The sequence below is a fragment of the Mauremys reevesii genome, linkage group 3, assembly GCF_016161935.1.
Source record: "Mauremys reevesii isolate NIE-2019 linkage group 3, ASM1616193v1, whole genome shotgun sequence".
In the NCBI taxonomy this organism is placed as follows: Eukaryota; Metazoa; Chordata; order Testudines; family Geoemydidae; genus Mauremys; species Mauremys reevesii.
In genome coordinates, this window is record NC_052625.1 from 80,061,631 (window position 1) to 80,087,447 (window position 25,817).

A 25,817-nucleotide genomic window follows, 5' to 3' on the forward strand; every position below is an offset into this window, starting at 1 on the left:
TCTCCGACACGCCCGTTGCTCCTCGTCTTTTGTCCTGCTTCCTGGGCAAAAGGTGTCACCTGGTCGCATCCTCCTCCTGGATCTCAGATTACAAAGGGCATCGGCCATCTCCTACGTGCAGACCTCTGAACAGCCTCCCCTGCCCTGAGGGCCTCAGCAAAAGTCACGCACCCAATTCCCACTGCCTAGTCTTTGGTGCAATACAGAGGGAAACTGAGGTACGCACACAGTATTAGTATAGAACAGTAAGACTCACATGCAACATAACAAGGTGAATAAAACTCCACTTCGTCACACTTTGTTGGACATTTCAGCACTTAGGGTAGGTATTGAATAGGCACCTTCTCTAGAGGTGGTTTCTTCCAGAAGAAGGTTGAGAAACATTGAGAGCATAGTACCACCCATACTGAACCTGTTTGCATGAACTGAGGATTTCAGTCCATAACACTGTCAGGACAGTACATTTTGCTATCAATAGTTTTACTATCAAGAAAAACAAACCTGTACCTCAGTATCATGAGCAGCCTCCTAATTGTCCCTTTGTAATGGTTGGCTTACATTTAGAAAATGCGCATTGAATAATTATTTGCAACATAACTAATATTGTAATCAACCCTCCAAAATTATCATATTTCTTATAACTGCTGTTTTATCAGGTCTAATAAGACATTATGAATTAGATCTTTTATACTACCTAATTACACTGGGCTCTAATATGTTCTGGATGAGAGAATACAGTTACAAAGTCATTGGGCTGAATTCATCCCTACTAGAGTAATTCCATTAAAATCAAGGGATGAATTTGTGCATGCTTGAACTACAGCATATTTTACAAGATACCAGACAGTACACATCCAGATATTTATGAGTCATTGGTTGTGGTTTTAGTGACTGTTTCTTCAGCCTTTTGTTGGACAGAATGCTTCCCTAAACTTGCTATTGTAAAGGGTTATTGGTTCTTTCACATTATATTTTCAAATTGTATAATGATGCAATAAATCTAAATATGACATTTGAGATTATTTGTTCCCAAGGAGCTTTTCTTTTCCTTTGCTTTCCCAGGTGATTGAACTGGGTTGTCTGTTGGTCATCTCTGCGATGAGGGTACCAGGCACTTGCTGCCCCCTGCCAGAGACTGTGGTGGCTTGGTCCAGCCCACTTGAGGAAGTGGCCTTTTATGAAGGGCAGAGTGTTTGGGACTTATAGGGTAGTCTAGAAAGGCCTTCTAGGTTCAGCCACAGGTAGAGCCAGTGAGACCTGGAGCTCCAGTGGCTAGAAGGGCTGGGAGTAGCTGGCAATCAGTCAGGGCCCAGCAGGCCAAAAAAAAAAGGCTGACTGCATCTTTCATATAGTTGCAATTCCTGGGTGAAGCCAGAGCCAGGGGGAAGGATCTTCCCTGTACCATAACCCAAGAAGCCAGGCTAGGTCAGGGCCCATTGCTGACCAAACTTCGTGTTTAAGTCACTGAGAGACTTCTTGAGTGTAAGGCCCTGGTGAGCCCACCTGAGTTAAATGTTGGTTGGGCTATTGAAAACTAGGTGAGCTCACTTTGCAAGACACCCATGGGCTCAGGCAAGTTGGTGACAATCACTCAAGCTGTATTATCAAAACCAGAATATTTATCTTCTGCCCCAGCTTCACATTATCTCAGTTTCTCTCTTTATATGCCTGGCTGTGTCAGCTGATTGTATATTTGTTTGTTCGGTAATTTAGCTGTTTTTACTCTGTAATACATGAAGACATACCAACCAACCTTAATTTCTCTGTCAAATTTCCAAGCTGCAATGTTTTGTTAAAAGGTTAAATGTCTCTATATTAAGGAATATACATCTAATATTAATAAAAACCACACTATGGTAAAGGCTTGAAACTTAATGACATATAACATTTTCTATATTGTGGTGCTTTGGAAGCACTCTTAAAAGGTAGAAATGACATGGGAGTTCAGTGCCTTCCATCAGCATGTTAATTACTTGCTTGTCAGAAACCCACACCTAATCCAAGGAGTATAATAAAATTATGCATATTCCCGTCTATCTAATTACTGACGCAGTGCTTAGCAGGCATATAGCTTATATATTACATAGAAAAGAGAAACTACAGTACTTTAGCATTAGGGTTGAGAGCTTAACTGGACAAGAACAAGGAAAGCCAACATTATGGCTTTCACAGCACCTCTATCTTGGCCAAATTTCCCATCATGATTCCTGCTCTTTGTTTTTGAGAAAATCCGGAATAATAATCGACCTACCGTGCATAACAAGCAAGCCTTTTTCAGTCCGAAGTTTTAAAGTCTGGTTTCTTCAAAGAAGGTTATTACCTTTATGACTATGAGCTTTCGTGGGCAACAGCCCACTTCATCGGATGTATAGGATGGAACATACAGTAAGAAGATATTTATACATACAAAGATTTGTCCATGCAGGCTCGTTCACCTGCACATCTACCAATGTGCTATATGTCATCATGTGCCAGCAATGCCCCTCTGCCATGTACATTGGCCAAACTGGACTGTCTCTACGCAAAAGAATAAATGGACACAAATCTGACATCAGGAATCATAACATTCAAAAATCAGTAGGAGAACACTTCAACCTCTCTAATTACTCAGTGACAGACGTTAAGGTGGCAATTTTGCAACAGAAAAGCTTCAAAAACAGACTCCAGCGAGAAGCTGCTGAACTTGAATTAATATGCAAACTAAATACCATTAACTTAGGTTTGATGAGTTACAGATGAGTTAGATGAGGCCTGCTACTTTGTTTATTTTGTGATATCTGATTGATAATAGTCATACTCAGTATCCAATGAAATTTAATGAATGTCACCTACAAAACATTCCTATTATAGCGACTGGTTCTCCACAGGTCTATTGAAGAGCTGGATTATGGGGTTCTGTGGGGAGTTGTCTAACAACCACAGGTCTCCCAATACGGCCTAGAGCATGGAGGGAGTCCCTGGAGAGTGATGTGAAACAGTTTCTCTTGAACAAATTCCTATTTGGTTTTTTTGCTACCTCCATTGTGATCTGAGTCCTGTAATGTTCAAAAACTTCTGTTTAGAACAGGCACTCGGACTGGTCTTAAATTATATTTTATCTACTGTTGATGACCAGAAATTTTACTTCTCTGAGGGCTCAATCCTGCAAGCTGCTGAGCTCTTTGGCCTTCATCCAGTAAAGTACATGCTTAACTTAAGCATGTGAATAGTCCCTTTGACTTCAGTGGAACCACTTGTGTGCTTAAAGTTAACCATGCACTTCAGTACTTTGGACTGAGCCTCAACTTGTGGAAATTAACATCTTTAGTTATTTATAACATGCTCGTCACAGTAACACCTAGTTGTTAATAGCTACTCCACTCCTATGCAATATACTCCTTACTTCAGAATCAGATTGGATCTTCAAAAAAAGATTTGCCTGAAAAAATTCCCAGAAATATCTTGGAAAGTAAGTGCTACACTAAGCTGACATCAGAACAGAAGTAACACTGCACTCTCTTATAGCAGCAACACAGACGAGATCAAGCATATACAATTTGAAGATAACCATTGAGATTTTTTTGAGGTGAAGGGGGAAAATTACTTTTTTGAAATAAAATGTGGTGTGAGAGCCATTTGGACTCCAATGAAAAACTGAAAATTCATACCTATGTGTACAGAGAGATTCCTGGCTGTGTCATCTAGCAATGTCTGAATTCCCTGCTTGAAAAACCAATGTGAAATAAATCAGGATTTCTACTGGAATATCTTTTGTGTCCAAATGACCCTTGAGTTGATACTACATCTAGGGCCCAATCTAAAACCCATTGAAGTCCACAGACTTTAGCAGGCTTTGGATGCTTGTGCCTCCCTCCCGCTCCAAATTGTGCAGTGATACATTGAAGCCCTTCTAAAAAGTTCCCAGTAAAAGATCAAAATCTGCTATGAGACTACAAATTACTAAAGGGAATACAAGGGAAAAGCCCTGTTCCTGTAAAGAGGACTGCAGTGGTCCATCTGCATGATTTTCTTTGCATGATACAGGGGCTTTAATCATTAAAATGTGCATATATCATGTCTTTGATCTGAAAGGACTTCGCAAACTAGAGTTGAAACTCTACTAATTCACTGTAATGATTGAGAGCGCCATTGCTAATCATTAACATTTGCAAAGATTTTAAAAGGGAAAAAAGCTGCATCATAAAATATACTTTGTTCCTTTATTTTGACTAGATAAGACTCATTATTTATAATAGTTCATGGCATACCAGTAAAGGTATTTTGTATAAAAGCAATGAAGCCTGAATAATAGAAGATCAAATTACAGCATTTTACTCTTAAAACCCTTGGCTGAGGAGTCTGGTTTTTGTGGGAGAATTAGCCAGTTTGTAGATTAATGATATACTGTGTGCCTGTATACACACAGTATATGTAATGCTTGCTATTGTTGGTAGCCCAGGGAGTGAGAGAGAAATGTTTTAAGAGCTCTCATAGCAACTGTCTATTGTAAAAAATATATATATATTTGATTGATATATCATAGCTAGCCAAAGAAAATGGTTTGAAATTTGAGATTTACAGCCTTCATGAGAGTTGAAATAGTGAAATTCTTTGTAGATGCAACAATTCTGAAGTGTTAGGAAAACTTAGTGGTGTTAGCAGTATCAGACAATAAGAAATAAAGGGTAAAAAGATGTTATTACATTGTGAATAAATAACAGTATCTTCTTGTGATAGATTGCTGACTGTTTCATTAACTCTTTATTATTCTCTTCTCTAGGCTTTCCCTCCAAATGCAGTGACAGTTTTTATCTACTGTAGTTCTGTGACTGTGTTCTTCACAATAATAAAGGTAGTCAGTTATCGTCTGCACCTTATGTTTGATAAAGGAGAAGTAATTCAACAAAGGATCTCGCAAAAGAATGGAAGGCAAAGCAAAGATAAAGAGGCCAAAAGAGAAAATGCAGTTTACTGCTCAAATCTTAGGTACGTTTTTCATCATGCAGAACCATTCCATAGTTTCATCACAAGTACAAGCTTGCAACCTAATCCTGCATTTCCAGCCCAGCAAACACTCCTGCTGACTGTAATGAGGGTTTTGTTTTTGCAAGCAATGCACAAGTACTTTTTTTTAATTTAATTTTTGTTTATGTTCAGTATTTTAAGTCTGGCATAGGGACATACCTAACTCTAACCCTGAGGGTTTCCAGACCTCTCTTATCGGTGCCCCATCATCATTGCAAAGGATCTTCTCCCCGCCCCTTGTGTCTTCTTGCATCATATCTTGGCACAATTGTCAGTCTCTTCATTTTTCCTGTCTGTTTTCTCTCTTGGTTGTCCTTTTCTAGTCTTTTTCCTTCCACTTTCTAATTCCCTATCTCCACATTCTTTTTTGTTCTCTTCTGCTTGGTTTCCTTTCCTCTGTTTGCCCCAGCCTTGCCCAGATGTTGTTCTGGAGAACATCTACTAGTGATTCTGCATCTGGACTGCATGTACTCTTGTGGCAGTACTCAGAGCCAAATGCAGGAGCAGAGAAAATAAAGGCTACCGGGCTGTTGCTCACTAAATGTGAGCTGCAAGGGGAGTTGCAGGAGCAAGGAAGGAAGGAATGTGACCATCTTTTTATTCACGGGAGCATGTCTGCTGTGGTTTCAGGTTTATACAGCTATTGTCTCTTAATACTATCTCTCCTACCTTGTGTCTCTAGGGGACTAGTTTGACTTCAAGTAAATCTCTGTATAATATAACTTCATCTCAGCAGGGAAGAAACTCTTGCTACACAATGCAATGTAGAATCACAGCAAATTTAATTACAGCCTTTAAAACTAAACACAAATTTAATAAAAAAAATCTGAAAGGTGGGGCAAATAATAGTAATTATATAAGGAGCTTGGGTTGGTAAAAAGCATTATAAAACAAATTTTATTTAAACAGTAATGTTGAAGACTACTTTCTAGAAATTCAAATAAAACCAATTGAGGTTGTCTGAATAAAGGGGGAAAATGGGGAGGACAGGACTAGAGAAGGGATGAATATCCAGTCAACATTGGTAATGCTAAAAACACATTTGGAATGAAAAGATTTTCAGATGCCCTTAAGAAGTAATGAGAGATGACTAAGATAGATGTTAGTGAGGAGGAAGTGCTCCCTGTTAGTGCACACCACAGGCAAAGGCACTAGTTTATACCATTTAATAATACAATGTTGGGATGCCCAAAAGTGAGATTGTGTCTGAGCTCAGACACCCATTGGGATGAGGCTCAGGAATGTACACTCAGATACAGCCACTTAAATACCATATTGTTGGGTGTGGTATAAATATCTGCATACAGTAGATAGTTCAATAGAAAGAGTCAGTATAAAGCCTTACAATGAAGACATTTGCGATAAGGATTAACATATAGGCTTTTTTGTCTTACAGTATTTGTGGTCTTATTATAGTGCTTCTTCATGTACATAGTAACTCTTTCCCCCAATATATGACTGAATACTGTACCCTCAAGTTGTTTGCCCCTACTTCTTGAGCCCATAGTGGTTTCATTAGGCCCTTCTATAGCATTGCTCTAAAGGAAAACTTCAGCCTTCTCAGTTCCCTTGACTGATACACAATATATCACATTTGCCTTTCTCTGCTTCCATTGAGGACAGCGTTCTGTTTCGTATGAACTCAGTTCTTGCACCATTATTCACTTTGGGTAGTATCTTACCTTACAAAGAGTCAATGGAAGTTAATGAGACTGCTTGCACAGTACAATGCTAGGATATATAGCAAAATTAGGCATTGTGAAAGCACCACTTGGTAACTTCCCCAGATTCATGTTCATTTTAAAAAAAGTTGTATTTAATTTATTTATTTACTGGCAATTTACTGAATAGAGAAGAAAAAAGAAATTAAAAGTTAATTTCTTTCCTACTAAACTCAAGTCTATTATGTCAGTTTTCAGAGTCTTATCAAAGATTTAATGTTCAAGAATGTAAAAGTTTTAATTAAGGTACCTAGCAGCTTTTAGCATTGCTGAGGTACCTGTGAGACTGCACTGCCTGGCAGTAACTTCTTTTGAGAAAGTCAGTGTCTGCTTAAAAAAACCCTCTTAGCTATAAAAGTATCTTCCTTTGATGTGCAGATGTCAGTATTTATAAAAGATGTTTATTTCCAGTGTCTGTCAAAAGTATATGTTTGTGTTTAAGATTCCCAGTCCTTTTAAATCCTGTCCGTTCTACAAAACTATAATTTTCTTTTTTACTCACATCAGATACACTGAGATAGTGACATAAGAGGCTCATGGGTATTGCTATTGGCCTTGTTGGCCACTGCAGTAACGGTGAGCACTAGAATCTTTACAGCGGTTGCGTATCGAGGGGATACATGTTTTAGACTTGCTGAAATGTAAACCAAAAATCCCTTAATAAATATGATCAGTGGAAGACGCATACATTTCCACTCTTTTGCCTTTTGTATTGCTAATGATTCCAAGTAGTACCTCTTATAAAACTTTCATTTTATGTCAAGCAAGCATCCTTTGCTAGGAGATCCCATTTACAATGCTTAGTTCAATTACATAATTCTTGGTCACAGCCTAACACACACTTCCACCATCAATAATAAATACAAATATCAAATTAAACTCAAATAAAACATTGTGACAAGTAAGCAAACCCATCTGCCTCCTCTAGATGAATAGGTTTTCACTATACTCTTCTTGTTAAACATTCATTATTCAGCCATGTTACAGTAGAATTCTTAACTTGATAAAGGAAAATTCCTTCTCCATATGAGGATATATTAATGGCATTTGATTACCATAACAGCTAAAGATAATGCGTATTCATGTTTTTAAGTGGTATTTTTCTAGGCATTCTTCATTTTATAGTAGAAAATGAATGTTCTGTGTACCGTTTTCAAATATTACGGTTATAAGACAGGTGGCAAAAATTTTCAGTGGAGCCTGGTCATAGACATGTGATATTTGAATCATATTTAAATAGCATATTTGAAGCCAAATAACTAAATTAATATAAGCAGCAAAGAATCCTGTGGCACCTTATAGACTAACAGACATATTGGAGCATGAGCTTTCGTGTGTGAATACATGCATCCGATGAAGTGGGTATTCACCCATGAAAGCTCATGCTCCAATACGTCTGTTAGTCTATAAGGTGCCACAGGACTCTTTGCTGCTTTTACAGATCCAGACTAACACGGCTACCCCTCTGATACTTAAATTAATATAGTGTTGTGATGAAGATGTTTGTGACTCCCAGGTAATACGGTTTATAGCTGACATAGAGCTACAGGTGTTTGTGTTTTAAAACTATAAATGGGAAAAAATCTTTTGGTGTTACACCATTGGTAATAGCAGTGAAACTTTAAATGGAATATCTTTATATACATTGTGCTTTGCCCACAAAACAGGTCTGTGCTCAGCTGCTTGCAAGAAAAACATCTCCACAGAATGGCTAAGTAGACTTTACTGTAACTGACAGACATATCATATGTTAAACTGATTCTACACTTGACCTTAACAAAAGGCAGAGAAGAAACTATTCTGTTCAGTGTCTAATGGATATAACACAACACAGATCTCCTGCAACTCCGTGACTATAGTATTTATTTATTTCAAATGGATAATTATGAGGAGGTACATAAATGACTAAGCCATTAGGCACCCAGAGTATACCTGAGATGATAAAGTTGAATGATGTAAATGGAAAGTAACAGAAATACTAACAGTTCGTTATTATACTACTAGTAGGAAGGGCAAGCCAGTATTTGGTGCAATAAATCAATTTGTAAACCAGTATCGGGCAGACACAGGTGAGCCAGCCTATATACCGAGTCTGGAGTGGCGGCATTGTGTATTTAGCTTGGCTGTGTCCTATTTCTCTGGAATGTCAGAATCATTTTGTGTTGATATTTTTTGGGTCTAAGATTTTGTCTTTTTGTTCCTCATAAAACTTCTACAAGTATTATTTGTTCTATTGTTGATCTTTCAGTGTTTGAATTTGGGGGGAGTAGAAACTTTTGCCATGTACACAGTTTTCAGAGCTGCTCATCTGCGGGTGGCAGAGAGGAAAACCTTGGAGCATACTGTCACTTGGGGAGTGCCCTACCATCATTCCTCACTCTGACCCCCAGTTCAAGTACTGTGATCTTGATAAGATTTTTGTGTCATAAATATGGGTCAGCAGCTGTGTATGAAAACACAGTCATAGTTATCTTAAGAGATGCCACCACTGACATTGTATTTTCTTCTTTTGGGTCAGCAATAACATAGGAGAGAATGGTACAATTGAAGAGGTCAAGCAAAATGACTCAACCCCAACAATCCATGGCAGTTCAAGAGTACAGGCTATAAACTTGCACCACTCTTCTGGAGTCGTGGTTAGTAGGCTGTTTTTTGTATCTATACCTTTTTGTGCAGAGCTATACAATGTATCACACGGTGTCTCATATCTTATGGGAGTACATACAACTGCATGTAAATTATGGAACTGATACTGCACAGAGATACATAGGGCTGTTTCCTGTGTTTGACATTTAGCAGGCTGCTTTTAGTAAACAAGCAGGCCAGAGCAGCCATTTTGCTTGCTGCACTGGATTGGTTAGTCTTTGCCTAGTTTCAAAGAGCCAAATTTACAAAGGCATTTGTAACCTGCTTAGGCACTTTCGTAAATTCCAGTAGGAATCTGTCTGCATCTTTAGGCCACAGAACAACTAGGACCTGCTGCTGCTTTCAAACCAAGAAAAGGGAGCTTCCTGGAGGTAAAGAGAGCACTTTTATTGCAGGCTGCTAAAGCATGCAGCGCAACCATTTTGTGTGCCTAGAATGACTTTTCTCCCGGACCATTAGTAACAGCCCTTACACAGCTATTCCTCATTACTGTATTTATTTTTAGATTTATAAAATGACCCCATCTCATATATTGGGGCATGTCTCAAAACATACACATTTGACTTAACTCCCGCAATGGGGTTTACAACATGAATAGAACTCTAAACTATTGAAATATTCATGGATCAGTTACATTCTAAAGCCAGTGGGGCAGTTGAAGTTCAGTGACAATGTACATACATATTACATACCAAAAAATATAGAAAGAACATAAAGATTTAGGGTGACTAGACAGCAAGGTTGAAAAATCGGGACGGGGGTAGGGGGTAATAGGCGCCTATAGAAGAAAAAGCCCCGAATATCAGGACTGTCCCTATAAAATAGGGACATCTGGCCACCCTATAAAGGTTGCAAAGTCAGTCACTCAGGAAATGACAAATTAAGGTTGCCTGTGAAGCCTTAATTCAGCCCCCTTGTGCATTATGATAAATCTTTAATTACATGATCACGTACTATTTTTCCATAGAACCCTTCCTTGCCTCATTCAGTGCACAGGTTGTATGGTGCTCACTTAATGAATAGCTATTCAATATTTCATTTTATCCTCATTGCTCAATGTGTCTCCCTAGCCCCTATTTACTGCACACTATTCAAATCTTGCACTGCATACAGAACTATTAATTTCCTTGTAGGTCTATCCAGGGTGTTTACCACTATAGCATTTCAGTGCTTCTCCAACCTTAATGGAGTTATCTTCACAACACTCCTGTAAAGTAATACTAATGGAGCAAGTAACTAAGGAAATCATCTGCAAACACTTGGAAGGTGGTAAGGTGATAGAGAATAGCCAGCATGGATTTGTAAAGAACAAATCGTGTCAAACCAATCTGATAGCTTTCTTTGATAGGATAACGAGTCTTGTGGATAAGAGAGAAGCGGTGGATGTGGTATACCTAGACTTTAGTAAGGCATTTGATACGGTCTCGCATGATATTCTTATCGATAAACAAGGCAAATACAATTTAGATGGGGCTACTATAAGGTGGGTGCATAACTGGCTGGATAACTGTACTCAGAGAGTAGTTATTAATGGTTCCCAATCCTGCTGGAAAGGTATAACAAGTGGGGTTCCGCAGGGGTCTGTTTTGGGACTGGCTCTGTTCAATATCTTCATCAACGACTTAGATATTGGCATAGAAAGTACGCTTATTAAGTTTGCAGATGATACCAAACTGGGAGGGATTGCAACTGCTTTGGAGGACAGGGTCATAATTCAAAATGACCTGGCAAATTGGAGAAATGGTCTGAGGTAAACGGGGTGAAGTTTAACAAAGACAAATGCAAAGTGCTCCACTTAGGAAGGAACAATCAGTTTCACACATACAGAATGGGAAGAGACTGTCTAGGAAGGAGTACGTCAGAAAGGGATCTAGGGGTGATAGTGGACCACAAGCTAAATATGAGTCAACAGTGTGATGCTATTGCAAAAAAAGCAAACATGATTCTGGGATGCATTAACAGGTATGTTGTGAGCAAGACACGAGAAGTCATTCTTCCGCTCTACTCTGCGCTGGTTAGGCCTCAACTGGAGTATTGTGTCCAGTTCTGGGCACCGCATTTCAAGAAAGATGTGGAGAAATTGGAGAGGATCCAGAGGAGAGCAACAAGAATGATTAAAGGTCTAGAGAACATGACCTATGAAGGAAGGCTGAAAGAATTGGGTTTGTTTAGTTTGGAAAAGAGAAGACTGAGAGGGGACATGATAGCAGTTTTCAGGTATCTAAAAGGGTGTCATCAGGAGGAGGGAGAAAACTTGTTCACCTTAGCCTCTAAGGATAGAACAAGAAGCAATGGGTTTAAACTGCAGCAAGGGAGGTTTAGGTTGGACATTAGGAAAAAGTTCCTAACTGTCAGGGTAGTTAAACACTGGAATAAATTGCCTAGGGAGGTTGTGGAATCTCCATCTCTGGAGATATTTAAGAGTAAGTTAGGTAAATGTCTATCAGCGATGGTCTAGACAGTATTTGGTCCTGCCATGAGGAGACTGGACTCGATGACCTCTTGAGGTCCCTTTCAGTCCTAGTATCTATGAATTTTATAGATGAGAAACCGAGGCATAGAGACATTAATGTCAAAAGTGCCAATGAATTTTGGTGTGCAATTTGAGATCATTTTTCAGAAATTTAGCATTTGGTAGTGCTTTATTTGTTCAGAGATGAGCTGTCATTAATTTCAGTTGCATTTGTTAGTGCTCGGACCTTCTGCATATTAGAATCCGGATGTATCAAATTACGCACACAGAGAATGAATTCATCCGTGAAAAGTTTGGTTTAAGTGACTTGTCCAGCTTCACACAGGAACTCGGGCAGAGGCAGGGATAGAATCCAAACTTCAAGGGCATCATTCAACTGCCTAAACAATAAAATCATCCTTTATTTGCCTGCTGTCCCATGCCTCATTCACTACACACTTTCCAACTTTGGCAACAAATGTGGGCAGGGGTCCTACAGAAAACAGCTTCTTTCACTACACAACCCTGAGTCAGTCGCACAGCACAGTTATTCTTCTGCACTGAACGAAGCAGGGTCTTGTAGAAGAAATATTACATGACCATGTAATTAAAGACTGTGTCATAATGCATACACACAAGGGGGACGAATTAAGATTGCATGGACAATTTGAATTCTGTCATTTTATGACTTTTGAGTGCTCGACTTTGCAACTTTAATGTTCTTTTAATGTAGTTTTTAAATGTACTTTCCTAGGCTTTTAAAAATGTACCTAACAAAACAAATTCCATCATATAGAACCATATAGAGTCCCACATGGCTCATAAGCAGGGTTAGATCCTTTAGATCCACAGCGCAGACCTCTGCCACTTGAGTAATAATAGTGTAACTGATAGAAGTAGTAGGTTGTCACCCTCTATGTTGGACAACCACTAGAAGGAGATGAAGCACACATTTTGCCAGTGGGTTTCACAGCTATTTGCTGATAGCAGAGGAATATTGACACTCAGGAATACTGGATTCTACTTCAGGATCTGAGGGAAATGTGCTTTAGGTATTACAGACCTTTCTGCCCCTAGCCTCCCCCACCTGTCATTGTCTCTGACCCAATCTCCCTCCTCAGCTCCTTGTCCCAGTTCCACTCTTCCCTATTCTCACCTCCCCTTGTCCCAGTCTATTCCCTTGCCAGTCTAGGCTCCTTCTCCTGATTGCCTGGGCATCAGCAGCAGGAGCATTAAGAGGACAGGAGAAATGGTCTTCATGCTCTCAGTTCTAGTGCCCAGGGCCACAGGCACTTCTGGCTACTAGGAGGAGCAACACCACATTGATTTTCTCCATAGTACTCTTTTTCAGGTTATCAACCTGGTCTGCTAAATTAGATGGCTTTCTTTTCCAGCACTGTGTAAGAGATTATTTTCAAATACACCTCTACCCCAATATAATGCTGTCCTCGGGAGCCAAAAAATCTTACCACGTTATAGGTGAAACTGCGTTATATCAAACTTGCTTTAATCCGCTGCAGCATGCAGCCCTGCCCCCCCACCTCTCCCCCGGAGCGCTGCTTTACTGCATTATATCCAAATTCTTCGGGTCGCATTATATCGGGGTAGAGGTGTATTGGAAAGGAAACCTGATAATCTCACAGATAAAAAAATTCCATAATTTGAAAAAGGGAAACCAATATATGTGCTCTCTGTTTCCTTCTGACTAAAAACCCATATCTGGGGCTGCTGACTGGCAAAAAATCCATCTCAGAATTTATCCTGAATGTCACAAATGTGATTTGAACTATTAGGTAGACCATGATTGATACTATAGCATCACCTTCTTCTCACCTTTCACTATCTGCAGCTCCCACTGGGGCATTCACAAGTTACTGAATGTTATGTACTAACAATTGATGAGATGATTGTTGAGTTCATATTCTGCATTTTTTTAAATTAATTTAAACACAATTAATTTAATATATTTCATTTTTTTAGGAGCTGCCAACGCAAGAAACTGTTGAAGATCTCAAAGGTATCTTGAAAGTTTTTTTTAACGTTTATTAACTGTTTTCTGTAAACATTGCTTACCAAAAGTATTTCAGCACATGCACAGCATGTACCAGAGGCTTACCAGTTCCAGGGCCAAGTGTGGCTGCCACATCACTTTCCTCTCCTTGGAGATAGCTAATTGTATAGTTTCATTGAGTTCTCTAGCTAAATTAAAAAAGCTCCACCTCTGCCAGGGTAAACAAAAGTCCAAAGAGAGTCCCAAAACTAGTTTCCCATCCCCTGCCTTTCACCTGCTCTGAGCCACAGCCCTTCCTTAAGGGTCTATGCATCTTGTGCACTTTCATTCTGGGGAGTGAAGGGGACTTCCTCCCACTCTCTCTTGGAAGCCCTGTGCCATGGGCCCCAAAGCAGGAAGCTAGTGCTCAGCTCACACCCCAAAGCCTCTACACTTCCTTTGATCATGGCCTCTTATTGCCCTTGGCTACTTTTGGCTCTTTAGCCTACCACCACCTTTTCCCTGGTACTTCAGAACCCTCTGTTACTAGCTCCCCAGCTTTATCCAACCCATGTCTCAGTAACAAAGTCCATAGAACTCTCTTTTCCATGGAGTTCCTGGTCCTTCTCACCACCTGCCCCTCTGGCTTCTTCCCAGGTCTTCCATCTCCTGGGTGCTCCTCCATAGCCTGGCCCCTTTCAGGTCAACTCAGCCTGCAGAATCACTACCAGTATTGATTCTTCCCTTGTCGCCACCAAAGACCCTCCTAAGCTGTTTGCCTGGAGAGACTCAGCAACACATCCTGCTCCCTTACAGTCTCTGGTTCTTCTCATACACTCTGACAACATTCCCAGCATGCCTTGGTGTGCCTTCAGTTCCAATGGTCCATGGACGACAAATTCCAGAATTCCATTCTGCATAGGTTCTTACACCACCCTCATTACTGTAGTATCTGTGACGATTCCTGCAGTGCATGAGGTGACATGACTAATATCTGTTGCATTGGTTCATTCTTTCTATCATCCTGTCCCCAGGGAGAGAATTGTATGTGCAGTGTAATGTTTCGGTTTGGTAGATTGTTTGTTTGTTTTTTGTTTGTTTGGGTTCTTGTGATTTTTATTTTATTTTGTTTTTTAAAATGTATACGCTGCTGCTGCTACTATCTCTTGATCTGTGAGGAAACCTGACGTAGAGTAGAATTGCAACTCTAACATATTGTAAAGGCCCCTTTCATCCTGACACTGGGCCCGAGCCTGTAAACTCTTATCTTATTGTTCACATGAGTAAGAACCATATTTCCAGGTAATTAAAATAAAAATCTCTTTTTCATACAATTCCTAAACAAGAAAATTATCTTCCTAATTTGTTAGCTAGATGCAAAAAATTGTGAAAGTCAGTTAGCAGAGAACAATTGTTACATTCCATAGTAAATTTCTGTCTAAAGGTATCAACAATTTTGTTCTGTATTTCCATGTTTCCTTAGCTCTGCGGGCTGGTTTTGATGTGTAGGAATATTGATATCTATAATGCATAATGACTTTTGTTTGTGCGACCTCACTCATATGTACATTCTTATTAGGGGTAACAACATTAGAAGACCAGGCTTCACCACCAGTTTTATCTACCTCACCCTATATCAAAGCAGATATGTTACCTATTTCTACAGCCCATGTGTCCGATTCTACCACATCGGCAATAGTAACAAAACCAGCCGCTATGGAGACATTTTTCAGTAATGGAACAAATGAAAAAGAAGAGAAGATGCACCCTTCTGGCTACTTTGGATCAGAAGATATTCTCATGGACAAAGATCTGGTTAAAAAGTTGTCAAACCTCTCTCTGTCACAGTATGACATTTTAAGAACTGGCATTTCTTTTGAGCAATGGGGCAGTGAAAATTCAGTTATTATTTCAGAGCATTTAAGTAATCCAAAAAGTTACAAAAGAGAGAAATTCCCCAATGGATCAGTGCATGAAAGCTTTAATCGTAACTGCCCACAGTGTAATACAATTGCAACCAAAGAGACCGATGGGCCTGTGGAAATTTCTTTCCATGTTGATAACACTGATGAAGATCTTGATTATTCAGATGGTGAGGTTGCTATTGCTCTTGTCGACAGTTCTCTCCCTGGAGAACAACTTAATTTACATGAACCCATTAAAATAGTTATTACAATGAGTAGTACACCAAATACGATGAGTGATTTAGAAGGTTCTCTCCATCTGAAGGTGTCAGGTACTGAGAAAACTAGCTCAAACCCAGACTCTGGTGTAGCTATAGCAGATCTCCACAGTCAAAAAAATAATGAACAGATCAAAATTCCGGTTATAACTTTTGAATTGTCTGATGATGGTGGAGGCAATGTTCATCTGGAAGCCAGTGAAAGTGAAAGAACGCCAGAACGTTTAAAGGTCGATGCGTCATCCAACCAGTGTTCTGGCTATGAGTCTGGTGATCTGGACAATGTAGTAAAGAACCATAGCAATCCTGCAAATAGCCATTCAGAAACTAACACTCGTTTAGGTCCAAATCTGGAGAATGCTTCGGAGAATTTGCTGGTCACCACTTCCAATTCTAAAGAAAGTCAACAGAACCTTGATCCTCTGTCTTATAAAACTGCCCATGAAAAGAGACACATTCGAGTGCTAAGCGTAGACAGTGGGACAGACATCTTTTTAAGTAAGAATTCCATGGAGATAATCAGTGATAAAGAAAAGACCTTGCCAACTTCTAAATCTGACTTAGAAGCTAAAGAAGGACAAATACCCAATGAATCTAACTTCTTGGAATTTGTCTCCCTGCTGGAATCCATTAATACCGCAAAGGTGACAGCATCAAATCAGTCCAATATCAAAACAGAGACTACAAAAAATGATGGGTTTGTTGGAGGTATAGTATGATATGGTATTTTAAAACTACTCTTTTGGAATAAGAAAATCAAAGATTGCCAGACTCTTACCTACTTCGTTTATGGTGATTTAATCTCAGGTCCATAAAAAGTTAGCCAAATCCAACTTGGAGAAGTGCTAAAAAAGGGTGGGGATAAGGTCCTGTCATAAAAAATACCTGGTGCAGTTTCCTGTAGTTTTAGAAGGCTTTTGAACATTTCAAAGCAAAAGGGTTGAGCTAAGTAAAGTAAGCACTCAGCTGGTAGTTAGCTGGACTTCTACATTGGAATAACCTGCATGGGGCAAGCTTGGTTTTGTTAGAATACCAATACATGTTTACCAAAACCTGCAAAATGGCTGTGCCACTCCCTCTCGTACTCTTTCCATCAAGTGCATATGAGGGCTTCTTAAATATATACATATATTTAAAAAAGCTAGAGTCACTTATGTGTATTAAAAATCAAACCCAAACCCCAGATCCCTACATTTCCTGACCAGCTCTAGTTGTATTTTAATAACCTTGAAAAAAAATTCACACAGGTTTTTAGGTTTACATCAAAATATTTATATATTTTGGAAGCTGAAAACTGAAAATTTGTTGGTAGTTCAATTTCTGAAAACTAAAAATATTCATTTTTTCATAACAGAAAATTCTTCGGTTTTCAGTGAAAGCCACCAAAATTTTGATGAAAATTGGAACTTTTGCACAAAAAATTCCATTTAGTCAAAAGCTTTTTTTGTTTAAATAATTTGAGAATTTTTCTACTGCTCTACCCATGACATAAAACCAAAGCTGTATATTCTGTTTCCCATATATAAGAATATTTGGCTCTTCACCCACAACTAGCTCTGCTACCTCTCTTCTCCATCCCTGTGCCTCTCAATGCAATGTATAGGTGTGTTGTTTCTAATTGTTTTGGCACCTTGCTTTCTATAAAACAATAACTAAATCTAGCCTTATATCTAGCTAAACAAAACTAAGCGGGAGGGCTATGTGTTGTGGAGATGTAAGGCAAAATACAGTGGAGAGGCCCCATGGTCCTCTCAGAGCAAGATCTGAAGTACCAAATGAAATTTCACATATTTTAGAAGACTTTAACCAAAACAAACAAATCCTAGGAAGCCTGCCTCTTATTTGTTTGGAATCGGTGGGAAACTGTATTCTATGAAGACACCCAAAAAGCATGCAACCAAAATGCACTTATGTCTTTCCCATAAAACACAAGAGATGTATTATAATCTAATAAAACAGTGTTAACATTTTAAAAAAAGTTATCCCCCTTCTCCATGGGGAAGTTATCCCCCTTTTGCAGTAGGAAATATGGATTCCCATGACTAGCTGCAAACATTCTACATCCCACAAAAGAGGTCCAACACACATATACCTGATTGACTTTATAAAACATTTGGTCATATGATATCCACTTGGCTTGCTTTCTTCTTCCTTTGTATCCTATTCCTCCTGTAATTATCTTCCGCCTTTTCATTTTTCTGACCCCTATCAAGCTCATTAAATCCTGCCCTCATCTTTCTCCATCTCGCTTCATCATGTGTTGTGGGTTTGCCAGTCAAGTCTAGTGAACAGAGCACTCGACTGGGACTCTGGAAACCTGAGTTATATTCTTAGCTCTGCCACTGGTCTGCTGGGTGATCTTGGGCAAGTCACATCTCTGTGTGCCTCACTTTCCCCATTGGTAAAATATGGTAATGATTCTGACCTTCTTTGTAAAGCATTTGGAGATTTACTGGTATATAAGCTGTTTATGAGCTAAGTGTTTTTACATACTTATTCACCATAGTCACTGAGGGCAGGTCTACACTAGAAGTGCTCCATCAGCACAGCAGCACTGATGCAGCTGGGCCACTGTAGTGCGTCTGGTGAAGACACTCTATGCCAATGGGAGAGTGCTCTCCCATCAACATAATTACTCCACATTGCAAGAGGGAGAAGCTATGTTGGCGGGAGAGCATCTCCCACCGACGTACTACCGGTGTGGACAATGCCTAGGTCGCTGTAATTTGCTTCGCTCATAGGGGTGTCTTTTTTCACACTCCTGAGCGACATAAATTAGATTGAATTAAGTGGTAGTGCAGACTGCCCTGAATCTTTTACTTTTGAAGACTCTTTTGTCTGAGGTTTGCAAAAGGTACTCGCCACAAAGACAATCCTGTCTCTGCTGATTTTAAGCTTATGCTTAGGGATGGCAACTTTGAAGAGGTAAGCATATCTGGGTCTCTAGAGGCAAAGCTAAAGAAAAATCAGATCTAAAACCTTAAAATTGCCATTATACATATGGATGTCAGGTTCACCAAGCTACCCTAATCACCAACTATATTAATTCAGTGCTTTGATCTCATACAGAAACCTAGTGATTAAAAAAATGTGGCGGACATGAGTGTAGAGTCTCATGGACTGGGAGGCAGGGGTCAAGCTACTGCTGAGGGAGAGGGAGCTCCCGAAAGGGGAAGAGGAGGGCCAGGCAGAGTGAGCTGATCTATGCCCTGCCACTTTAAATGCCAGGGCCCCACAGCCCCTGCATACACATATATTCAATAAAGCACACTACAGGGTGAAATTCTGCCCCTATTTAATGTCTTGCCATTAACTTTAGTGGAGTTTTGCCATTGACGTCAGTGGAGCCAGGATTTCACCCCAGGACATGATGCAGATAAGTTGCTCCCCACTAGCCTGAAGGGGGAGCAGGAACAAAATGTGTTTTTCTACGCTGTCACAGTGCGCACCTTGCAGCATTAGTATAGGACCAGACTTAAGATCTCATGTACTCCTCAGAAAGCTGGACCAAAATTCTGCAGCAAGATCCCGGGATTCTACTGCATTGTGGTGGATATTCTGCCTCAGCCTCACATACATTTTTAAAATGTGTTTTTTTGCACCTTTCAAGGCAGTTTGGGATTGTGGGAAAAGCATATTAGCTAGACCAGGGGCCGGCAACCTTTCAGAAGTAGTGTGCTGAGTCTTCATTTATTCACTCTAATTTAAGGTTTCGCGTGCCAGTAATACATTTTAATGTTTTTAGAAGGTCTCTTTCTGTAAGTCTATAATATATAATGAAACTATTGTATGTAAAGTAAATAAGGTTTTTAAAATGTTTAAGAAGCTTCATTTAAAATTAAATTAAAATGCAGAGCCCCCCGGACTGGTGGCCAGGACCCGGGCAGTGTGAATGCCACTGAAAATCAGCTCGAGAGCTGCCTTCGGCGCATGTGCCATAGGTTGCCTACCCCTGAGCTAGACGTTTCTGCTGAAATGATCAACAGTGAAATAATTAAGACTATTGTCAATTAAAATGTCATCTTTATGCCTCAGAGCGTACGCTCTGAACATTTCACACGTAGCTCAGAATTATTGTTTTCTGCTGTGTACAGTCATCTTACATTTACAAAATTATCTTTGAAACCATAAGGGCTAGAAAGATCTAATTTTTTAAATGAAAGTTTATATTCCAGAGTGCAATTCTCCTGAAAGGAGTAGATTCTGCATCAGAGGAATTACAGAATATATGACACCCAGAATAGACAAGTGCAAGTCTGTAAGATAAGATACAGATTTCAAATCAGATGGGCTTTAGTCTTAATATTATTTAGGTATTGGAATTGTTTAAATTTAAAACATATTAGTAGAGCTGGGAAAATGTTTTCAGACAACTGTTTTTTGCCCAAAAATGCAGATTCATGAATTCATAATGACGTTGCCAAAACATTTCTGTTCAAACTGCTCCCCCCCAAAAAACCGAAAATATTGAAATGATTTGATTTTTTTTATTTGAATTTTACTTCCATTTGATTTTTAAAAAGGTCAATGAAACAAGACAAAATTAAAATGTATAGGAGCAGTGGCATTTCAGTTTGCTTTAAAATGAGGACAAAACTAAACCTATAAGACTGGGCTAGAGGCAGACACACTAAAATCAGGAGCATAAACAGAAGAAACCCTGGCACACCAATCTAAAATGGAAAAAACAGAATTCAGAGAAATATTTTAGCTGATCACAGCAATAGATTTCATTTAAAATTAGCCAAGACAATAAAACAGCCAAAAAATTGAGACAATCACATTGTGTCAGACAGCTGAATTGTCTATATGCAAAAATTGTACCAGTTTAACTATACTGGTGTAGTTAAAGCTGTACCCTCTAGTGTGGATGCAGTTATACTAGTATAATAATGCTTACAGAGGCATATGTAATTCCCAAAGGGAAGGGGAATAAGCTATACCAGTGTAAGGAACGTGTATATCTGCATCCACACTAGAGGGTGGATACGTATACAGGTAAAATGTCACACCCTTAACTGAAATAGTTATATGGGCATAAAAACTGCAGACCAGGCCTTAATTATCTCTGTGCAGGTGATTAGAATTTTTTTCCTGAGCTTGACTTAGCAATAAATCTCAGCAGCTCCATCCTAGTGGATTTGAGTCAGAGGAAGTACATTTCCAGGTAAGCAAGTACTTACTGAAATGTAAACTCTGCTAGATTGTCTGTTGCCTTTTTATGGTTTTTTTTTAATTAGTCATTTTTATTTTTGAATTTTGGCATCCTCTTGTATCTTATGTGACAGATATTTGTTTAAAGTCTGTGTTTAGCACTTTGCTCAATGAAAACCATGAAAAACAAAATGTAGGTTAGCTGACAAATTATATTTGAATATTGCATTATTAACTGAACTAGCTCCAGGGTGCAATGTGTAAAAACAGAGCATGAGATTTTTTTACTAGGAGTCAGTTTGTAAACAATAATGATTTTCAATCCAGACTGTAAATGTATTTGTTAGTTTTTGCAAAAATCGGTAATACTTTCTGCATTTGTAAATTACATCATTGACAAAGTTACATCTTAACATGCAGAAGAGATGCGGAGAGGAAAAAAAATGAAGATTTTAATTTTAACTATACTACTGAAATTTAGAGGAAGAATTGAGCTGACATTTATGAGTCATCAGATTAATGTTTATTCATTGGCAGAGACTGAAGAACCATTTCCCCCCCGCCCCCCATATGTTATCTCCATTCAAAAGTTGAAAGTGCAAGTAACTTCCGTGGAGAGAAAGCAGCAGGAATCATTGTACTAAAATCCCATTGCAGACCCTCCTGGCATATCTTTCTAGTGCTAGGAGCACTAAGAATTGCCATTCATTTTTATTTATTATTAATCTTCACCACTTCAAGGGAAAGAGAATTGAAAGACTTGAGATCTGGAATGGAAAAGAGTGAGACTTTTCCCCCCCTTCAAGCCATTAAATCGTCAAACAAAAAATCTTGTTAATTGTTTCAGCCCTCAAGTCAGCATTAGGCAGTGTGAGACCAATTAGATTAATATAACCTTTTTGTTGGCTATCAGTTATTCTTAATCCATGAACAACCATAACTCCCTAGGGAAATGGATTTAATTAGGCTTCTGCAGCCTTCTGTCCCCAGTTGAAGTATAGTTATGAGATTATGGAACACTGTATCAGCTGCATAGTTAAACTAGGGTGAGATTTTGTGCTTAAAGTGCAATTTAAATCACTAGTTAAACAGGGAATGCACAGATTTATTTTCAAATGGGACTGTTTGACTAAGGAGTAAAAATTTGATTTTCTAAATACTTTTGACACTTCTGCCATATTTGCAAAAAATGGGCCCTTTAAAAAAATTTCTTACACATAATGGTCTGGAAGTTAAGAGATTTCCAGTTCAGGGAGGTTCAGCCTACATAGAAGCACAACACAGGGTAACTTGTGCCAAAAAAAGAACCCAGTAATCCTCCTCTTAGCAGTTTACCTTATTTACCCTAACTAATTTGTTTTTCACCAATGGAGGCCAATTGAGCACTGCGTCTTTGGACAACTTCCCCTTAAAAATGCTCTTGTTCTGAAGTGAATGAACAGAACTCTTTAGGGTGATCTGTGTAGAACGTCTCCCTTCTTTATTCACGTATCTTTCAGATAGCCACACAACAGAGAGAAAAGAAGAAATGCTGGAAACAGAAAAGCACTACAAGCATGTTTCTAAACAGGAAAGATCAGATGTACAAAGTCAAGATTGGGCTAGTGCTAGTCCAGTGCTACCAGAGCCTGCCCAATTTACAGCACAGTAAGGGCAGTTACTTTATATTTTTTGTACTTCAAAAGCATGATGATGCGAGCTGTTCTGTGTTATTGAGTAGAATTGATGTAAACTTTTAATTAACCCCCCTCTCTCTCTGTTTTATTGAGAACAAGAAAAAAGTTCCTCATAGTAGTTTTGAAACATTTTTGTGTCAAGTTACCAGGGCAACAGGCAACGGCAGATAATCTACCGGGTAACTTCCCAGCAAGATAGTTCTGTCTTGCAAGTTATAAGTGGACCTGAGGCTTCAATGAAAGATGAAATATCCGTGGACGCGATGCATGTGTTCATAGATGAGCATGGTAAGTTTATGCAGCTGTAACTATTAAACCATGAGGAGAGATTTCTAAAGAAAACTCAGAAGTTTATCTCAGACCTGTATTTGTCTGACATTCACTGTGGAGCTGAGTGTATTTTTCTGATGATATCTTAAAAGACAGGTTTCTAGTGTGTTTTTTGGGGATGCTGAAGATCTGATAGAACTTCTTGTCTGAGTAGGGAATTACGCCAATGTGCTTGGCCAAAAGGTTCCCATCCCTTGCTGTCAGATCTTTATGCTGAGTGTGAATAGGTGATGGTTTAGATGGCAGCCATCTCCCATCATATTGGGACTGCCTTCATTCAGAATGGTGGTCTGCTAACCTCTCCAGAATATTGAACAAATGGACTCCTTTCCCCATCAGTACCTGACTTTGGTGCAGGGAACTCCCTGGGGACAACAGGCCACACCGAGCAGCAGGGCCACTCCCCAGCTACTCTAGGCTTTGGGCTGAAATAGTTCTAGTGGCTGTTGTGTTCCAATGCCATCTGCCTTGTGGGTTACTGGCCAAGTGCATTTCTGTAGTAGCAGATCCACAAGTCACTTAGGCCCACATCAAATCGCCCTTCCAAGAAGCACAAAAGGAGCTCCCATGTAGCTGGGTTTCATGGCTCCTGGGATCCTGTCCTTTCTCCCCTCTCACTCCTGTGTAGCACCACTGCAGCCTCTTGCATGCTGTGGATCCTCGTTCTGCATGTGTGTGGGAGGGCAGCTGTGGACAGGCCAGGGGAGTAGTATGCTTATTCACTGGAGGATCACTGCCCCGTGTGTATGTTAGGTAGGCAACGGGGATGTAGTAGACCGTGGCTACCCACCTTTCGCCTGATTCTCCACTGCTATGTACCTGTGATCTACACTTCTGCAAACATGAACAAATCAGAATGCTCCACTCTCTTATACTTCTGGTAATGTTTTACAGTTACCTTGCTCACCTATGAACAGTTACACAGTATTTTAAGGTAGTGTCAGATCACGTCCCCCTATGGTTAGATTGGGGCAAGAGTCCATTTCTTCATTTGCACAGAGCTCTCTTACTCTGCTCTTACAACAAGGAACAGAATTTTGCCCTTAATATCTGTATTTTTGTGGCTTTGTCTCCAGTTTTCCAGTGTTTATTTTAACATGTATTTGTTCTATGATGTTTTAAAACACGTCCACACTGCCAATCACAAATATAAAGAAGCAATTAGAACATTTGGTTTACAGATACTTTTTTTTGACTGAGAAAACCAGATTGCTACTAAATTGTAGGTGTAAACAAATAATTTACATCACTTAACTGATACTTCTATGTTTTTAAAGGGGAAATTAGATCCTGCTATTTAAAGGCTGGCAGTCAGAAGGAAGGAAATACTCGATATCAGACATCAAATTATGATTGTATTTCTGATGCTCAGTAAGTAAATTCTTATTTTTAAACGTTAGACTTTTCAGTGCTGGAGGCTACAAAGCCGATTCTAGCTGTGAAAGAGACATGTGATGAGTAAGAAATGTGCTAATCTGTTTTAGAGATGTCAAGGCATGCAGATTTTTTTTTAATTTTATGTAAAAGGGGGGGGGAGGGGAAACGACCATGTTGTAAGGATATCTATAAGGAAAAGGAAAATACTCGCTATGGTTTGTTTTTCTTATCAGCCAGTAATAGCTACTTTATATTTAGAGCTGTCTTTGGGGCTGTAATTAAAACATATTGGGGTAGGTCTGAACTTTCAGCTTATCATCCTATTGCTTATTTGGCCTTGCCTACTGGCCTTCTATGGATCTCAGCGTCATGTATTATGTCAGCAAGTGAGCATGCTTTTGCAGGCTCTAGGATATGAACCCTCCTAACTGTCTGAAATACATAATGGCCATCATGCCACTTCAGAACAGGACCGAAACAATGTTTTTTTTTTTTCTCAAATTGGTTTAAGAATGACCCATGTTGATTACTTCCACTTCCCAGTGTTCTCCCATCCCTTTGTCTGTTATGCTCCATGTTTTTGGATTTTTGTATAAAAGTTCACAAAGGTGGTTTTATGATAATATTTGAATGTTTTTCTATGTCATGTTGAACAGCACCCGGAGAACTTCAGGACCAGGCTGGGGGAGAAGGCTCATTGGTCATGAGGCATAACTATTGTTTTAAAACTTGTTTTAAAAATGAATGTGACATTGGGCATTCAGAGGAGACTTTGCAAAGATGCCTGTGTTGCTGTGCTAGGAACGATGATAGCTTAGTGGAATGATGTAACAGGATGGTCTGTCCCTTTAAGGTCCTGGTACCAGCAGCCTTTTTCAGACTCAGCTGGGAGGATGTCAGGTGTTTTCTATAAAGAGCTGAGAGAGGTGCAGGAGGGACATGGGTGCCTGCAGTAGGCCCTGAAGCAGGAAGGATTGAAGGGAAGGCATGTACTCTTCTCAGCACTGACAGAGACAAGGGGAGAAAGCCTCTGGAAACTGTAGCCCATGGTTTGTTTTGATGTTTTGCTTAAGATTTGTATTTGAGTTGATAAACTGTGCCCAGAGGGAAGGACCTGAAAGTTACTTGGGCATGGCATTGTTTTTCATGGGATGGTGAGGGAGCCCACTAGCCCTGCAAATGCCCTTTTACTTTCAACTGTCCCGAAGTTTTTTTCTGTGGACTAATGGAAAGCTCATTGAAAATAAAGAGAGAGAACCTGAGGCCAAATAGCTGGAGCTTGAGT

The 25,817-nt window shown here is 39.4% G+C and overlaps 1 protein-coding gene across 5 annotated transcripts in view; it reads left to right on the top strand.

Annotated features, from left to right (window-relative positions):
- The window catches only part of PCNX2 (pecanex 2), a 240,648-nt gene that overhangs the window by 6,462 nt on the left and 208,369 nt on the right, over positions 1–25,817 (top strand). For all 5 annotated transcript variants that reach the window (XR_005595903.1, XM_039529322.1, XM_039529325.1 and 2 more), the window contains exons 2-8: positions 4,760–4,965; positions 9,244–9,361; positions 13,804–13,840; positions 15,393–16,703; positions 22,649–22,796; positions 22,968–23,113; positions 24,433–24,526. Coding sequence is in view for 4 of the 5 variants with exons in the window: in XM_039529322.1 (XP_039385256.1) it covers positions 4,760–4,965; positions 9,244–9,361; positions 13,804–13,840; positions 15,393–16,703; positions 22,649–22,796; positions 22,968–23,113; positions 24,433–24,526 (2,060 nt within the window). In the remaining variant the exon portion in view is untranslated. The remainder of the gene's footprint in view (positions 1–4,759; positions 4,966–9,243; positions 9,362–13,803; positions 13,841–15,392; positions 16,704–22,648; positions 22,797–22,967; positions 23,114–24,432; positions 24,527–25,817) is intronic.